This window comes from Cherax quadricarinatus, chromosome 98 (assembly GCF_038502225.1).
Source record: "Cherax quadricarinatus isolate ZL_2023a chromosome 98, ASM3850222v1, whole genome shotgun sequence".
Classification (NCBI taxonomy): Eukaryota; Metazoa; Arthropoda; class Malacostraca; order Decapoda; family Parastacidae; genus Cherax; species Cherax quadricarinatus.
Genome location: NC_091389.1, coordinates 7,316,221 through 7,334,821, shown reverse-complemented (window position 1 = coordinate 7,334,821; position 18,601 = coordinate 7,316,221). Strand labels below are relative to the sequence as shown.

Below are 18,601 nucleotides of genomic sequence, written 5' to 3'. Positions count from 1 at the left end.
AGCACATGAGCGACTTTAAATGATTTACTGAGTGAGACTTCCATAGAATTTGTTGGTGCTAGATATAGAGTATTTGGGTAGTTACCAGTGAGGTAGTCTTTTGGCTGAATATTTGAGCTTGGTATTTTGCTTGCTAGTTTTGATCCTACAGTAGAGAAGAAGACATTAAGTTTGTTGGCAGTGTCTATATGCTGTATGTGAGGTCCATTTGGTTTAGTCGAGTACTGAAATTTCTCGTTGAGGTTGTTTGTATGATCTACTTGTCCTGCTACCCCATCTTTCATGTATGCAATAATTACAAAGAAGCTATAAATGATAATGGAACACTACACATATAACCCACACATAGAAGAGAGGAGCTTATGACGATGTTTTGGTCTGACTTGGACCATTTACAAAGTGTGACTTTGTAAATGGTTCAAATCAGACCGAAATATTGTCGAAAGCTCCTCTCTCCTATGTACAGGTTATTTGTGTAGTGTTTCATTCACAAAATTGTGCCTTTTTGTTCTTGATGATGGATTGTATTTTTATGCATTGATGATTGATGGATTGTATTTTTATGCGTTGATGATGGATTGTTATTTTGTCCATCATTATGATGCAACAATTGCGAACGAGCCATAAAAGATACAAAATAACAACAGGGAGAGTTGAATGATAGCTCTAGGCCTTTTGTATTGTAATCAACACATGAACTTGCAGTGTTGCAGAAATGAGGCAGATTCGTTCAGTGAAACTATCCAGAATCTGCCTGGACATCCGGAGATTGCAGTACTGCAATCTCCGGATGTGTTAATTGCAACACGAAAGGCCTAGAGCTATCATTCAACTCCCCCTGTGTTTATTTTGTATAATTATGTATATATAGTTTATTATGCAATAAAATCACAGTAAACAGGTGATACCACAATGTGCAAAACCACTGAAAAATTAGTAAGCCTTGAGTGGTTTTGTGATTTCTCACATTATCAAAGCCCTGTAAAAATAATATTGGGACGGGTGTAATGTTGTATGCGAGGTGATACCTCAGCCTTATAAGCCTTCTGCTGTTCTGTTATTTTTACAGATTCTTGATTTTGTGAGAAATCACAAAAGCACTTGGAAGTTCACTATTTTTCACAGTGGTTCTTTTGCATACTTTATTATGCAAAATGGTGCAGTGTGTGTTTTAAAATTGATGATTCTCATTCACATGTATTCCCCTTCCTGTCCCCCTTGTCAGGACACACAGGGAGGCCACGACGACTTCTTAAAAACCAAGGCAAGCTTTCTCTTATGCACTTGAGGCTGACTTGACAGTCACCACAGCTCCAGACAGCCTCTTCTTGCTCTAGATGTGACAGCTTGCATCTCCTCTCTGTACACACTGAAGTGTTTGCCATACGGGAGGGCCACACAGCACCTCTTTTCAGTGTTGCACAGTTTCGTTGGCTTCAAATTGAGCCATTGTTCATTATGTTCCACCCACCGGCGGGTGGAACAGTGGCTCAATTGAGAACCAGTGAAAAGAGGTACTGTGAATGTGGAGCCCTTCTGTATTTAGTCTAGTTTCTGTACTTGCTCAGTGTACTGCACACTGTTATTGTCCGACTCGCAGCACTTGTTTATGCCACTTAGTTGGAAATACAGTAGATGTTGTAGTACTTTTTTTTTAATATTTCACATACAGGTGCTTCTCAACTTACGATGGGGTTACGTTCAGATGAACCTGTCATAAATCGACAATGTTGTGAGTCGAATACGAATGTGTTAAATAAATAAATAAATAATTACTGTAACTAAATACTAGTTTTGAAAAGTAGATAAATGAATACAAGTTATGGGCTTGTCACCTTCATGTTGGGTAATTATCTTAAGTTTCATCTCCAAAGTACACCTACCATCCGACTTACGACCTGCTCGACTTACGACCGTGTTTTTTATGCCAAATTTCTGGGAAATAAACAAGTATTTGTGTTGTACACAGTGTTTATCCTAAACCTTACAGTATAAAATACAGTACTAACAACATAAAAAGTAAATTAAAACATGAAATACCAAAATAAAACAATAAAATTAAGTCATTACAAAAATGTGATGTTGATATTCAGTAGTAAAGTTCGACTTACGACTGGTTTCTCGGAACCGAACTCGGTCGTAAGTCGGATGGTAGGTGTAATTGCTTTTGCACCATCGTAAAGCTGAAATATTTGAAGTCAAGGAGCACCTGTACTGTAGTCTTGGAGATAAATGTTATATAATACTGACATGATGAAAAAATAAGACACAAATGCAGTATATAATGTAATCCTTCATTGTCTTGATAAAACCCACTATGTGGGTGGAATGTAATCAATAAATTACTTTACTGACTTGATAAAGCCATGTGGGTGAAATGTAATCAGTAAGGGATTGCCTTATGCTGCATGTGTGTGCACTTTTTCTGTGCTGTAGTCTTGCCTTGGCAGATAAGGGATGACTGGAAGGCTTGCTCCTCCCCTACAAACCCCCCTCCTCTACACCCCCTCTCCCCATGTACATGTGTCCCCTCCCACACACATATGTCCCCTTCCACACACACATGCCCCTTCCCCACACACACACACACACACATGCCATATCTCCACACACACACACACACACACACACACACACACACACACACACACACACACACACACACACACACACACACACACACACATGCCATCTCCCCACACACACACACACATGCCATCTCCCCACACACACACACACACACACACACATGCCATCTCCCCACACACACACACACATGCCATCTCCCCACACACACACACACATGCTATCTCCACACACACACCTCCCTCCCCACACACATGCCTCCCTCGCACACACACATCCCCCTACATGCCCCCCCCCCATCCTCTTGTATATAAAATACAAACATCTTTCACCAAATGCTGTGCACGGTTGTATTTGCCTCTTGGTACACACCTCTGTGGTTACAGGGGCCAAGTTCCAGCTCCTGGCCCTACCTCAGCTACCACCTGTTATATCTACGAGCCAAATTTAAATTTGCTCTCTTTTTGTTTGTCCTCTTTGAAATATTTGTCGGACTTTTAATAGATATTTCGCATATGCACTTTTGTTGATGCATTCATTTGTATTTTTCCGTTGCAATATTGAGCTTTCAGTTGATAAATGTTGACACAAATGTTTTGGTGCCTTTTCTTAGTGTATTTTATCAGTTTACATACTTGTGCCTGAGTGTGTGTTCAGCCGTCGAGGTACATCAGTTTGTCCAGCGAATCCTCGATACATTATATACATTGTGCCTGCATATGTGAGTGTTCAGCCATCAAGGTACATCTGTTTGTCCAGTGATGTACATTAAATACTTGATACATTATATATATTGTGGCTGCGTATGAGTGTGTTCAGCCGTCGAGGTGCAGCTGTTGGTCCAGTGATGTACAGTGAATGCTTGATGCATTGTATACAGTGGACCCCCGCCTTACAATATTAATCCATTCCTGAGAGCTCATCGTATGCCGAAATTATAGTAAGGTGAATTAATTTTCCCCATAAGAAATACTGGAAATAAAATTACCGTGCAAGACGCCCCAAAGTATGAAAAACAAATTTTTTTTTACCACATGAAATATTAATTTTAATACACACAAACTGAAGAAGACATGCACAGTTACTGCTCTGCTAAGAATAGAATATATGACACTTACCTTTATTGAAGATCTGGTGATGATTGATGGGATGGGAGGAGGGGAGAGTGTGGAAGTTATTGTTTAGAAGGGGAATCCCCTTCCATTAGGACTTGAGGTAGCAAGTCCTTTTCTGGGGTTACTTCCCTTCTTCTTTTAATGCCACTAGGACCAACTTGAGTCACTGGACCTCTGTCGCACAACATATCTGTCCATAGAGCTCTGTACCTCTCGTTCCTTTATGATTTGTCTAAAATGGTTCACAACATTGTCATTGTAATAACACCAGCACGGCTTGCAGTAGCTGTGTCAGGGTGATTTTCATCCATAAAGGTTTGCAGTTCAACCCACTTTGCACACATTTCCTTAATCTCTCTTTTTCAATTCCATACTAATTCTCACCCATTTTACCACAGGGATGGCACTAGAAGCTTTCTTGGGGTCCATGGTGACTTATTTTGCAGTTACAATGCTGTATAGTCCTTGTAGCTTAGCACTTCTTTTTGATTATAATAATAATTTGCAGTTACAAGCACTAAAAACACTGGGATAATGTGAAATGTACCGAATGTATGCGTAGATGCGACCGCACTGGCTGGCTTGTAAACACTGGCACTGAGGGCACACGTGGGATGTGTCCCGGACGAATCACGTAAGGCGAGTTTTTTAGCGTGAGGCGAGGCAAAATTTTTGCGTTAAATTGTACCATGTGGCGGATTTAACGTAATGCGATGCCATCGTAAGGCGGGGGTCCACTGCATATGTGAGTGTTTGGCTGTCGAGGTACATCTGTTTGTACAGTGAATGCTTGATACATTATATATACAGTGGACCCCCGCTTAACGATCACCTCCAAATGCGACCAATTATGTAAGTGTATTTATGTAAGTGTGTTTGTACGTGTATGTTTGGGGGTCTGATATGGACTAATCTACTTCACAATATTCCTTATGGGAACAAATTCGGTCAGTACTGGCACCTGAACATACTACTGGAATGAAAAAAGTTCGTTAACCGGGGGTCCACTGTATATTGTGCCTGCGTATGAGAGTGTTCAGCCGTCGAGGTGCATCTGTTTGTCCAGTGATGTACGTATTTCTTTTAAGGCTCCTACATATAGAGAAATTTTCATAAGTGCTATTTAAAAAGTTCATTGAAAATTGAATAGCATGTACTGTGAAGGCCTTTCTACACAATGTTCATTCTTGAATGTACTTTTTCAGTTGCATACATGAAAAATGTACTTTTTCAGTTGCATACATGAAAAATGTACTTTTTCAGTTGCATACATGAAAAATCACAAAGTACAGTTGCTGCTTGACTTATTATGGTGCGACTTAAGATATTTCAACTTTACGATGGTGTGAAAGCAATTACAGTGGACCCCTGGTTTACGATATTATTTCAATCCAGAAGTATGTTCAGGTGCCAGTACTGACCGAATTTGTTCCCATAAGGAATATTGTGAAGTAGATTAGTCCATTTCAGACCCCCAAACATACACGTACAAACACACTTACATAATTGGTCGCATTGGGAGGTGACCGTAAAGCGGGGTCCACTGTACTTTGGAGATGAAACTTAAGATAATTACCCAACATGAAGGTGACAAGTTCATAACTTGTATTCATTTATCTACTTTTCAATACTAGTATTTAGTTACAGTAATTATTTATTTATTGACAGTAGTTATTTATTAATTTATTTGGCACATATTCATTTTCGATTTACGATGTGTTTATCAGGATGTAACCCCCATTTTAAGTCAAGGACCACCTGTATATGGAGCTTCATAAGGGAGCTGACAAAATCTTCAGTCATGTTTTAGTCCATATTGAAGTGACAACCAAATTCACTTCAAGACTGTTCAACCTGCTGTCAGCAGGTATTGGTAATGGCTGGATCGTTTAAGGTCCACGTAGAGCCAGTAAAGCATTTAAATTACTGGCAGTGCCTTAAATAACAAAAAAAGGCACAATACCGTGACTGGAACGATACACAAATAACCCGCACATAAAAGAGAGAAGCTTACGACGATGTTTCGGTCCGACTTGGACTATTTACAAAGTCACACTAACCAGAAGTGGAGCAGGATGGACTTGAGTCCTGGAGATGGGAAGTACAGTGTCTGATATATACAGTAAGCCCTTGACTAACAAACATGTTGAGAATCGTAATGACACAATTGCAAACAAACCATACCACGGGCGGGATTTGAACCCGCGGTCAGTGTGTCTCAAAACTCCAGACACATCTCTGACCACGGGTTCAAATCCCGCCCATGGTATGGTTTATGTTGAGAATCGTCTGTATTATGTATAATATTATTATTGTTTATATCATTACTACACCATAATTGTGTAAATATTATCAAGTCCGGCAGGCTGGACTTGAGTCCTGGAGATGGGAAGTACAGTGTCTGCACTCTGATGGAGGGGTGTTAATGTTGCAGTTTTATAACTGTAGTGTAAGTGCGCTTCTGGCAAGACAGTGAAAGATGAAAGATTTTCTTTTTTGGGCCACCCTGCCTTGGTGGGAGATGGCCACTGTGTTAATAAATAAATATTATACATGATACACAAAGTCCGTAACATGTTTGTAAGTTGAAAACTTCTTGTACCTGGAAAGTACTCGAGAGTCTGGTCCCAAATTTTCACACTGCCATGACATACTGGAGCGAGAGAAATGGGAGGAAGTGCAAAATAAACCCAGTAAAAAGCAGGGGTGCAGTGGACATAATAAGGGAACACTGTATCAACATTCATGTCCCCAGACTATTTAATATCTTACCAGAAGATATCAGAAACACTAATGGAAGAAGTGTAGAAGTCTTTAAGAGGAAACTGGACAAGTATCTTCACCAATTGCCAGATCAACCAGGCTGTGATGAATAGGGGGCAGTGAGCCTCCAGCAGCAACAGCCTGGTTGACCAGGCAGACACCACATAAGCCTGGCTTAGGACCGGGCTGCAGGGGAAAGAAAACTAGAAAAAAAAAAAAAAAATTGAAGGTAAGCCACTGGTTTGATAGTTTTAGGACCGGCTGACTGGGGGTTGAACGATCCATTTACCGAGATAAACATTTTGTTTGAAAATTGAAGATTTGTGTGGTTGGAATATGAATCTGTTTGTGTGCGCATTAGGTTAGGTTAAGTTTCTGAACAGTTGTACCAGTAGACAAGAGTACAAGTTACTGAGCAATTGTATCGACTGTCTTATAAAGCTCCTCTATATACAGTCAGATTTCTAATAAAGCTCTATATAGTGCAATTTTTCAATTACAGTCACAAAAAAATATTGCATTAGAGCTTCATCAGAGCCGTTGCTGTAGCAACCGTCTTCCACTAAGACAGGGTGACCCCCAAGGAAGAAGACACATCCACCATCATTCGTATGATCACTAACACGCCATTTCAACCACCTCAATAGACTTGTCCATTACTTTCGTAATGTTGATGCGAAGACCAAAGTTCCACGATAGATGGGAACGCTTGAAGTTTTATTACCAACTTTAGGAACTCTCCCAAGGTTCCATGTTGAGGTGAATCCTATTTTCAAAGTTCCCTGTTAAGGTGAATCCTATTTTCAAAGTTCCCTGTTGAGGTGAATCCTATTTTCAAAGTTCCCTGTTAAGGTGAATCCTATTTTCAAAGTTCCCTGTTGAGGTGAATCCTATTTTCAAAGTTCCCTGTTAAGGTGAATCCTATTTTCAAAGTTCCCTGTTGAGGTGAATCCTATTTTCAAAGTTCCCTGTTAAGGTGAAGCCTGTTTTCAAAGTTCCCTGATAACATCGCATTCACAATAATATCGTCTTGATGCCTGTGCACTGTAAATCACATTTCCCATATGAGTTTAGCCCTTCAAAATGATTATAATAAAACTGTCTTACAAAGCTAGTCTGTATAGTGTGATGTTTTCCAAATGCAATTGAAAGAAATTGATAATTGATCCAAGAATTGAATAGCACTTGGTATGAAGGTCGTGTGATGTGCTATTTAATTTTAAATATAATTTTAAATATGCTTTTTCAATGGTATTTACCAAAAAATATATATAAGAGATGACTATATTACAATTATTACATACTATTATTATTATTATTACTAGTATTAGTACTATTATTATTACTACTACTACATTATACATGTACTACTATTTATTATTACTACTATTTATTATTATTGTTGTAAACTATATAGGATTTATTTTAGATAAGTCTTGATTGAAAACGTAGATTGAATAGACTGTCACTGGGGAATCCCAGTCTATTATTGTGAAACTCACGAAGTCTGTTGTTGCAGAACTCTGAGCGTGGTCACCGGACGAGCGTGTATGTCTTGGTCGTCAAGGAAGAGATGGAGGAGTGGGACGAGTCCAAAGTCTTTGGTAAGAATCACTTGCGTGCGTTTTTGAGTGTCGTGAGTTAATTTTGTGTCATTTGTGATGGAGGGTTCACAGTGGTTGGTTAGTCAGAGTTCAGGAGGTGGGAAGTGCATTGTGTACTCTGAAGGATGAGTGAGGATGTTATGGTTCTGGAGGTAGGAAGTACAGTACCTGTACTCTGAAGGATGAGTGAGAATGTTACAGTACTGGAGGTGGGAAGTACAGTACCTGTACTCTGAAGGATGAGTGAGAATGTTACAGTACTGGAGGTGGGAAGTACAGTACCTGTACTCTGAAGGATGAGTGAGAATGTTACAGTACTGGATGTGGGAAGTACAGTGCCTGTACTCTGAAGGATGAGTGAGGATGTTATGGTTCTGGAGGTGGGAAGTACAGTACATGTACTCTGAAGGATGAGTGAGGATGTTACAGTTCTGGAGTAGGAAGTACAGTGCCTGTACTCTGAAGGATGAGTGAGAATGTTACAGTACTGGAGGTGGGAAGTACAGTACCTGTACTCTGAAGGATGAGTGAGAATGTTACAGTACTGGATGTGGGAAGTACAGTGCCTGTACTCTGAAGGATGAGTGAGGATGTTATGGTTCTGGAGGTGGGAAGTACAGTACATGTACTTTGAAGGATGAGTGAGGATGTTACAGTTCTGGAGTAGGAAGTACAGTGCCTGTACTCTGAAGGATGAGTGAGAATGTTACAGTACTGGAGGTGGGAAGTACAGTACCTGTACTCTGAAGGATGAGTGAGGATGTTATGGTTCTGGAGGTGGGAAGTACAGTGCCTGTACTCTGAAGGATGAGTGAGGATGTTATGGTTCTGGAGGTGGGAAGTACAGTACCTGTACTCTGAAGGATGAGTGAGGATGTTACAGTTCTGGAGGTGGGAAGTACAGTACCTGTACTCTGAAGGATGAGTGAGGATGTTACAGTTCTGGAGGTGGGAAGTACAGTACATGTACTTTGAAGGATGAGTGAGGATGTTACAGTTCTGGAGTAGGAAGTACAGTGCCTGTACTCTGAAGGATGAGTGAGAATGTTACAGTACTGGAGGTGGGAAGTACAGTACCTGTACTCTGAAGGATGAGTGAGAATGTTACAGTACTGGAGGTGGGAAGTACAGTACCTGTACTCTGAAGGATGAGTGAGAATGTTACAGTACTGGAGGTGGGAAGTACAGTACCTGTACTCTGAAGGATGAGTGAGGATGTTATGGTTCTGGAGGTGGGAAGTACAGTGCCTGTACTCTGAAGGATGAGTGAGGATGTTATGGTTCTGGAGGTGGGAAGTACAGTACCTGTACTCTGAAGGATGAGTGAGGATGTTATGGTTCTGGAGGTGGGAAGTACAGTACCTGTACTCTGAAGTACAGTATGAGAAGGATGAGTGAGAATGTTATGGTTCTGGAGGTGGGAAGTACAGTACCTGTACTCTGAAGGATGAGTGAGAATGTTATGTGAGTATGTAAGTACAGTACCTGTACTCTGAAGGATGAGTGAGAATGTTACAGTACTGGAGGTGGGAAGTACAGTACCTGTACTCTGAAGGATGAGTGAGAATGTTATGGTTCTGGAGGTGGAAAGTACAGTACCTGTACTCTGAAGGATGAGTGAGGATGTTATGGTTCTGGAGGTGGGAAGTACAGTACCTGTACTCTGAAGGATGAGTGAGGATGTTATGGTTCTGGAGGTGGGAAGTACAGTACCTGTACTCTGAAGGATGAGTGAGGATGTTATGGTTCTGGAGGTGGGAAGTACAGTACCTGTACTCTGAAGGATGAGTGAGGATATTATGGTTCTGGAGGTGGGAAGTACAGTACCTGTACTCTGAAGGATGAGTGAGAATGTTACAGTACTGGAGGTGGGAAGTACAGTACCTGTACTCTGAAGGATGAGTGAGAATGTTACAGTACTGTAGGTGGGAAGTACAGTACCTGTACTCTGAAGGATGAGTGAGGATGTTACAGTTCTGGAGTAGGAAGTACAGTGCCTGTACTCTGAAGGATGAGTGAGGATGTTACAGTTCTAGAGTAGGAAGTACAGTGCCTGTACTCTGAAGGATGAGTGAGAATGTTACAGTTCTAGAGTAGGAAGTACAGTACCTGTACTCTGAAGGATGAGTGAGGATGTTACAGTTCTGGAGTAGGAAGTACAGTGCCTGTACTCTGAAGGATGAGTGAGAATGTTACAGTACTGGAGGTGGGAAGTACAGTACCTGTACTCTGAAGGATGAGTGAGGATGTTACAGTTCTGGAGTAGGAAGTACAGTACCTGTACTCTGAAGGATGAGTGAGAATGTTACAGTACTGGAGGTGGGAAGTACAGTACCTGTACTCTGAAGGATGAGTGAGAATGTTACAGTTCTAGAGTAGGAAGTACAGTACCTGTACTCTGAAGGATGAGTGAGGATGTTACAGTTCTGGAGTAGGAAGTACAGTACCTGTACTCTGAAGGATGAGTGAGGATGTTACAGTTCTGGAGTAGGAAGTACAGTACCTGTACTCTGAAGGATGAGTGAGGATGTTACAGTTCTGGAGTAGGAAGTACAGTACCTGTACTCTGAAGGATGAGTGAGAATGTTACAGTACTGGAGGTGGGAAGTACAGTGCCTGTACTCTGAAGGATGAGTGAGAATGTTACAGTACTGGAGGTGGGAAGTACAGTGCCTGTACTCTGAAGGATGAGTGAGACTGTTACAGTACTGGAGGTGGGAAGTACAGTACCTGTACTCTGAAGGATGAGTGAGAATGTTACAGTACTGGAGGTGGGAAGTACAGTACCTGTACTCTGAAGGATGAGTGAGAATGTTACAGTACTGGAGGTGGGAAGTACAGTACCTGTACTCTGAAGGATGAGTGAGAATGTTACAGTACTGGAGGTGGGAAGTACAGTGCCTGTACTCTGAAGGATGAGTGAGAATGTTACAGTACTGGAGGTGGGAAGTACAGTGCCTGTACTCTGAAGGATGAGTGAGGATGTTACAGTACTGGAGGTGGGAAGTACAGTGCCTGTACTCTGAAGGATGAGTGAGAATGTTACAGTACTGGAGGTGGGAAGTACAGTGCCTGTACTCTGAAGGATGAGTGAGAATGTTATGTTACAGTACTGGAGAGTGAGGAAGTACAGTACCTGTACTCTGAAGGATGAGTGAGAATGTTACAGTACTGGAGGTGGGAGAGTACAGTACCTGTACTCTGAAGGATGAGTGAGAATGTTACAGTACTGGAGGTGGGAAGTACAGTACCTGTACTCTGAAGGATGAGTGAGAATGTTACAGTACTGGAGGTGGGAAGTACAGTACCTGTACTCTGAAGGATGAGTGAGAATGTTACAGTACTGGAGGTGGGAAGTACAGTACCTGTACTCTGAAGGATGAGTGAGGATGTTACAGTACTGGAGGTGGGAAGTACAGTACCTGTACTCTGAAGGATGAGTGAGAATGTTACAGTACTGGAGGTGGGAAGTACAGTACCTGTACTCTGAAGGATGAGTGAGAATGTTACAGTACTGGAGGTGGGAAGTACAGTACCTGTACTCTGAAGGATGAGTGAGAATGTTACAGTACTGGAGGTGGGAAGTACAGTGCCTGTACTCTGAAGGATGAGTGAGAATGTTACAGTACTGGAGGTGGGAAGTACAGTACCTGTACTCTGAAGGATGAGTGAGAATGTTACAGTACTGGAGGTGGGAAGTACAGTGCCTGTACTCTGAAGGATGAGTGAGAATGTTACAGTACTGGAGGTGGGAAGTACAGTACCTGTACTCTGAAGGATGAGTGAGAATGTTACAGTACTGGAGGTGGGAAGTACAGTACCTGTTGCCTTCTGCTGCTGCTATTACTATTATCATTACCATTATTGTTTTTTTTTAAATGCCGGCCGTTTCCCACCATGGCAGGGTCACCCTAAAAGAAAAATAACTTTCATCATTCAACACTTTCACCATCACTCATACATAATCACTGTCTTTGCAGAGATACTCAGATATGACAGTTTAGAAGTCCCTCCAAACTGTCAATATCCCAAACCCCTCCTTTGAAGTGCAGGCGTTGTACTTCCCATTTCCAGGACTCAAGTCTGGCTGGCGTTGTACTTCCCATTTCCAGGACTCAAGTCTGGCTAACTGGTTTCCCTGAATCCCTTCACAAAATATTACCCTGCTCACACTCGAACAGCTCGTCAGGTCCCATAAACCATTCGTCTCCATTCACTCATCTAACACGCATGCTTGCTGGAAGTCCAAGCCCCTCGCCCACAAAACCACGTTTACCCCCCCCCCTCCAACCTTTTCAAGGACGACCCATACCCAGCCTTCCTTTCCCTACAGATTTATACACTCTCCAAGTCATTCTACTTTGTTCCCTTCTCTCTCAATGACCAAACCACCTCAACTATAGTAGTAGTAGTAATAATAGTAGCAGTAATAATGGTAGTAATACTGTTGAGGTACTGGTGAAGTATTAGTATTATTACTACTACTACTGTTATTACTACTACTATTATTACTATTAGTATTACAAGCTTAGCATCAAACCTAAACGTTAAATTAATCAGTCACTTGACTACCCTCACTGCCTTCCACCCTGGATGCAACCTTCATTTATCTTCAGTGATCAACTGAGTTATTAATGCAGAGCGGAATCTTTGAGATGAAATATTGGGCCTTAACCCTTTCAGGGTCCACAGGCCCTCTCTGAGACTTGTTCTCAGGGTCCCCCAAATTTAAAAAAAAAAAAAATAATTTTTTCTCATGAAGAGATAGAGAATCTTTTTTCCGATCATAATGACACCAAAAGTACGAAATTTGATGGAAAACTTACGGAATTATGCTCTCGTGAAGTTAGCGGTCTCGACGATGTTTATGCATCAGCGATTTTGCCCACTTTGAGCCCTATTTTCGGCCAATTCCAGTGTATACTAGTCGACAAAAATCATAACTATTTCGCTAGAACTCCATTTTTTCTATCGAATGAGTACAAGAAACCACCCATTTACCGATTTCAACTATCCAATACAGTGGTCAGAATTTAGCAATTTTGCCAATTTCACACAAATTTCAAAAGATGCCAATTTCCGAATAGGGTCCAGAATAAACAAGAAAGATATTCCTGGCACTAAAATAACATTTCCTCTGTTCATTAGTCACGTCCCCAGGCCCCTCTTACATTTCTTTTGCTTTTCACTTTGAACTTTTATTCTCATAAAAAAATAGAAGATTTACTGTTACGCAGACTACTGCATTAGTGTAGAAATGGTATAAATAATATCAGCGCACTTGTGAAAGAATATTAGACTCACCAGTTGACGTGTATTGGACGCTTAGCATGATTTGTTTACTTTTGAACTTTGATAAAAATCGAACATTTCTGCTACTTTGAGCTCAATTTCAAGGTACTTTTCATTGTGAAACCAGTCAAAATCATCTCAATTTCTGTAATATGTCTTCCATTCTATAAAATGAGACCAGGAAAACTAGAATACAACAATAAATACCATACAAAAATACACTGCAAAGTCGCTGTTTTAATCCAAAAACATGGTCAAAGTTTTTTTTTTCTCATTACGCACTGTGTTGCTGGATTGTTTTTATACTGCACACACTGACCACATAGACCCCTTCTTTCATATGTAGGCCTACCAGCTTTCTCTCACTAGATTTGAGGGCGCTTGAATTTAGGCGTACTAGTACGTCATGGACACTGGTGCGTAAGCCGTACTAGTGCGGCCGAAACCCTGAAAGGGTTAAGGATGATGTGCATAATCTTTCATTTAATCTGTCTTTCTGATAATTGCATTTTTTTGTCTTTTTTTTTTATTTTGTTTTTGAAAACTGAAATATCAGCAGTGAATTCTACATTTTGTAATGGGATTTTTTTTGACAATTGATTCAGTATATTTTTTATACTTGTACTAGTCTTCCCTCTTCCCCAGAGATGCAGTCAGTTGGGAAACACCCAATATTACAGTGGCGCACGCTTTTTACAGGTCGGAAACGGAAGTGGTTCAGCATGGAGGAGGCGGTGAAACAGCTGGCCAAGCACAAGCCAGTTCAGAGCAGCTACGTCAGTCTCCTCCTGCCCGACCGCGACCACACCACCACCATCACACACTCACCGTCCAGTTGCCAGAACACCATCACACCTCCACCGCCCCTCTCCACCATCATAGACCACCAGGTGGAAATGGTCCGGCAGATGGAACTCGGTTCCGAGATGGAGAACGACATCAAGGAAGACGACACGGCAGAATCGGACGGGGAGCCGAGCAAGAGTCCCGGGTCGTCGCAGGAGGACTTGAGCAATGGAATCGTGGCAGAAGACGCTGCCGCCGACACATAAACACCTGCCATCCCTCATTCACCTCATAATTACGATCACTAGTTTCACATACATACTGCCATATATTGTTTTATCATCTCATTACCTAATTTAAAATGTATTTTACATAGTTTCCTATTTGATATTAACATCCCCTTAAGTCATTTTCATAAACTTTTTCATAATTGGCTGAATTTGTTTAAGATTAATGACATTGTTATCGTATACACTGCTGACTTTACCATCGTAAAAAATTTTTGACCAGATTTGTTACTAAAATTCCTTTGTGTGGAGCCCTTTCTCTAATTCACGTCTCTTTTTTTTTTTTTTCCCCCATCAATGTTTAATTTTTCCTTTGTTTAGGTCTTGAACTTAGATTTATGTCGACAAAATTTCGTGTACAGTAGGTCCTTGACTTACAAACACATTGGGGACCTCCAGAATTGTGTATAATATTCGTAATACAGGAAGTCTTCAACTTAGGAACACGTTGGGGACCTGTATTGTGTATAAAAATATACACAGTACACAAGATTCTCAATGTGCTAATAAGTTGAGAACTAACTGTAATACTGTGTCTTATGCCACAGCTTTCCTACTGTGTTTTATGCCACAGCTTTCCTACTGTGCGTTGTCTTCTGTGAGTCAGTCTTGCCCAGTCAACTCATTCTACCAACTTTCTCATTCAATATAGGTTTGTATATTGTTCTGGATCTTGTTTTTAATATATAAAGCTATTCTATACAGTGGAATTTTTTGCAAATGCAGTTGAAAAAAATGCAGCCAAAATTAAATAGCACATACTATGGGGGTCTTTTCACAAACTGTTATATTTTGGATATGCAATCTTTCAGTTGCATTTGCAACAACGAAAATGGCACTACATAGATGAGCTTTATAAGAATAGACTGCGTTCTTGGTTGCCCTTGTTTACATCTATCCTCGTTTCTGTCTTCTTTTGTATCCTTTAGCTTTTCTCTGTGACATGAACTGGTCTGAAGCTATTAACTGTGTCACAATGTTTGAAATTTTGTTCGATATAATGTTTAAATTTATATCAATAAGTTCGAGAAACGAGCCGTTTCCCTGTACAGATACGCTTATTTATTGTTATTTGTTTATAATTGCCGTAAGTTATCTTATAGACCTTTTCTGTAGTGCATTTTTTTGTAACTGCAATTGAAAAAGTGCATCCAAATTTGAATAATATGTGGAAGGGCCTTTATAGTATGGGCTATTCAAGAAAGAACAAAAAAGGCACAATACCGTGACTGGAACAATACACAAATAACCCGCACAGAGAGAGGAACTTAGGACGACATTTCGGTTCGACTTGGATCATTTACAAAGTCCCTCACTCCTTTGTGTTGTGTGACTTTATAAATGGTCCAAGTTTCTCTTTAAGTGCAGGTTGTGTATGTTATTTTGAATGCACTTTTTGAACTGCATTTGCAACTAAATCACATTATATAGATTAGCTTTATAGGAGCTGACTGGACTTGATTTCATTCTTGTTTACCCATGATCCTATTGGCCAGAATGATCAGTACCAACTCCCGAGGCATATCTCACGTGTATGTCTGTTGCTGTACGTTAATATTCTCAAGTTTAGGTTAACTAGTTCCTGGGTATTAAGATGTTAACTGTGTTATAATTTCCTCTGAATCTGTGGAGACGCCGAGAGGTTTGAAGAGCGTGTTATAATTTTGAGAGGTTTGTGAAAGATGCTAGAGTATGGCCCTCACTAGTCATAGATAAAAAGCTGCGAACAGCAGTTATCACTACAGTATTGTGAATACTTTGTACACAATTTTGTATACTCTGACATTTTCTTTTTAGTGAATGTTAAGAATAATGAATAGTGTAATGAACACTTGTAAATGCTCAGTAATAACCCACATTTGGACAGAAACTCAAGAGATTAATTGATGAAAATAAATGGTATAAAATACCGACACACTGGAAACAAACACATATGCAGTTTAATGTGATCCTTTATTGACAATGTTTTGCCCACACAGTGGGCATTTTCAAGTCACACACAGACTTGAAAACGCCCACTGTGTGGGCGAAACGTTGTCAATAAAGGATCACATTAAACTGCATATGTGTTTGTTTCCAGATTAATTGATCTGTATATTTTGACCCCATTCTGGGATCCTCATCTGCTGAAGAGGGTTGAAATATACAAACCAATTCTTCTGAGTTCCTGTGTCCATGCGAGTTATTATTGAACATAAAAAATAATAATTATTCTCAATAACCCACTTTGGGTCTTTGCCAGTGTCGAGAATTTTTAAGATTTTTGTTACCGTCTGAGGTCTTGAAAAATTGTATCCATCAACGCCCAAATATTATGGACACGAGTAAATCCTTAATCTTGAGATGGTCTTTCTGTTTTATATTTGATTATTTCGTGGTTTTTTGCATGTATAAAGATTTACATCCAACAAATGTCAAAATTGATGAGGTTACTCTAAATTTGATTCTCTTTTGAAAGTTGTAGCATACCTTGGTAACGAAAATCTATTGAAATATTAGATAGTTGGTAGCTAGATTTACCAATTCTCAACTTTCACCTCTTACACAGTTGTCTAACAGTGCCCACCACTGTATTGTGGGATATGTAATACCCTGCAGGGGTTTTCAGTCATTGTCAAGAACTACACTGAAATCTTCCCAGTGTGATGATTATAATATAATCAAAAAGCAGCGCTAAGCCACAAGGGCTATACGGCGCTGCAATGATTATAATAATCTCGGTGTGATGCAGTTGTGCTCACACCGTACAACTGAGCAGGCCACCTTGCTTGCATTATGTATGTGCAATATTGGTCAACACTGTTGTTCTCTTAAGTTAACCGAGAATGATCAAGACTATTGTTCTTTTGAGTTAAGAGGCTGTGAGCTCTTATCTACTTCTCTAGCAGGAGCTGTTAATTTGTTCCTTTGATGTTCATTTAGAACACAATTTTTCATGTGTGAACCATTTGTGTGTCAGGAATCTTACATTAGCAGAGGAGATACTCTTACATAGGTGAATGTCATGTAAATGGCTTTTGGTATATGTTCTGGATGTGGTAAGAAATCTTGCAGGCTAACGAGTGGTACCATTTGAATGAACCAAAAAAAACTTTGTGTATTATTGGTATGTCAGCCTATTTTGTGAGTAGGCTCAAGTTTTTCATTTTTTGCCTATATTCGTCGTTTTACTTATAGGTGATACATGCCTATGAGGTGTATCATAACTGATATTGAACTTCCTTCAACCTAAGTGGTATCCACTAAAGTGTGAACACGTTTGCGTATGTGGCAGCAGCTCAGAGTTGCAGCCAGAGGACACCTGTGCATAATCCTGACAGATTCTTGGATTTCTCAGCTTAATACTTTACTGTACTCACAGTAGATCATTATTTTTGTCTTCAATATCAGCCAAGGTATTTTGCTCTCTCAATTATGTTACGTTTTCAAGTAATAAACAAAATTTTTCATCTATATATAACATGTCTTTGTAAACCTTACATAAACAAATGAATTTAAAAAAAATGGAGCGCTGTTTGACCCTTATGGGTTTAGCACTTGGTTATAATTATAATGTACGAAGTGCAGTACTGTATATAGGCACTCAAACGGCCGCTCAGACTTGTGTACAATATACAGTACACTACTGTATATTATTATTATTACAATATACAGTACACTACTGTATAAACATTTTAAAATATACCAGAAATGTTACAAATGGTACAAAGGTGACATTAAAACAATATCAAAGATAGTTGACACAAACCCACTACCAATTCGCTTAACCCTTAAACGGTCCAAGCAAACGTATATATACGTTCTCTTGTGCAGCGCCCCCAATTTTTTTTTTTCAACAAGTCGGCCGTCTCCCACCGAGGCAGGGTGACCCAAAAAAGAAAATCCCCAAAAAGAAAATACTTTCATCATCATTCAACACTTTCACCACACACACACATTATCACTGCTTTTGCAGAGGTGCTCAGAATAATATACATATAAAGATACACAACATATCCCTCCAAACTGCCAATATCTCAAACCCCTCCTTTAAAGTGCAGGCATTGTACTTCCCATTTCCAGGACTCAAGTCTGACTATATGAAAATAACCGGTTTCCCTGAATCCCTTCACTAAATATTACCCTGCTCACACTCCAACAGATCGTCAGGTCCCAAGTATCATTCATC

At 40.1% G+C, this 18,601-nt stretch overlaps 1 protein-coding gene across 4 annotated transcripts in view; it reads left to right on the top strand.

Moving 5' to 3' along the window:
- LOC128702581 (diphosphoinositol polyphosphate phosphohydrolase 1) overlaps positions 1-17,893 on the top strand; it is a 29,265-nt gene extending 11,372 nt beyond the window's left edge. Inside the window, exons 3-5 of one of the 4 annotated variants that reach the window (XM_053796886.2) lie at positions 1,226-1,264; positions 7,984-8,068; positions 14,060-17,893. In XM_053796886.2, coding sequence (XP_053652861.1) covers positions 1,226-1,264; positions 7,984-8,068; positions 14,060-14,412 — 477 coding nt within the window. In that variant the 3' untranslated portion in view covers positions 14,413-17,893. Of the gene's footprint in view, positions 1-1,225; positions 1,265-7,983; positions 8,069-14,005 lie in introns of all 4 variants that reach the window. The other 3 variants (XM_053796884.2, XM_053796887.2, XM_053796885.2) reach the window with 3 other exon arrangements.
- The last annotated feature ends 708 nt before the right edge of the window (positions 17,894-18,601 follow it).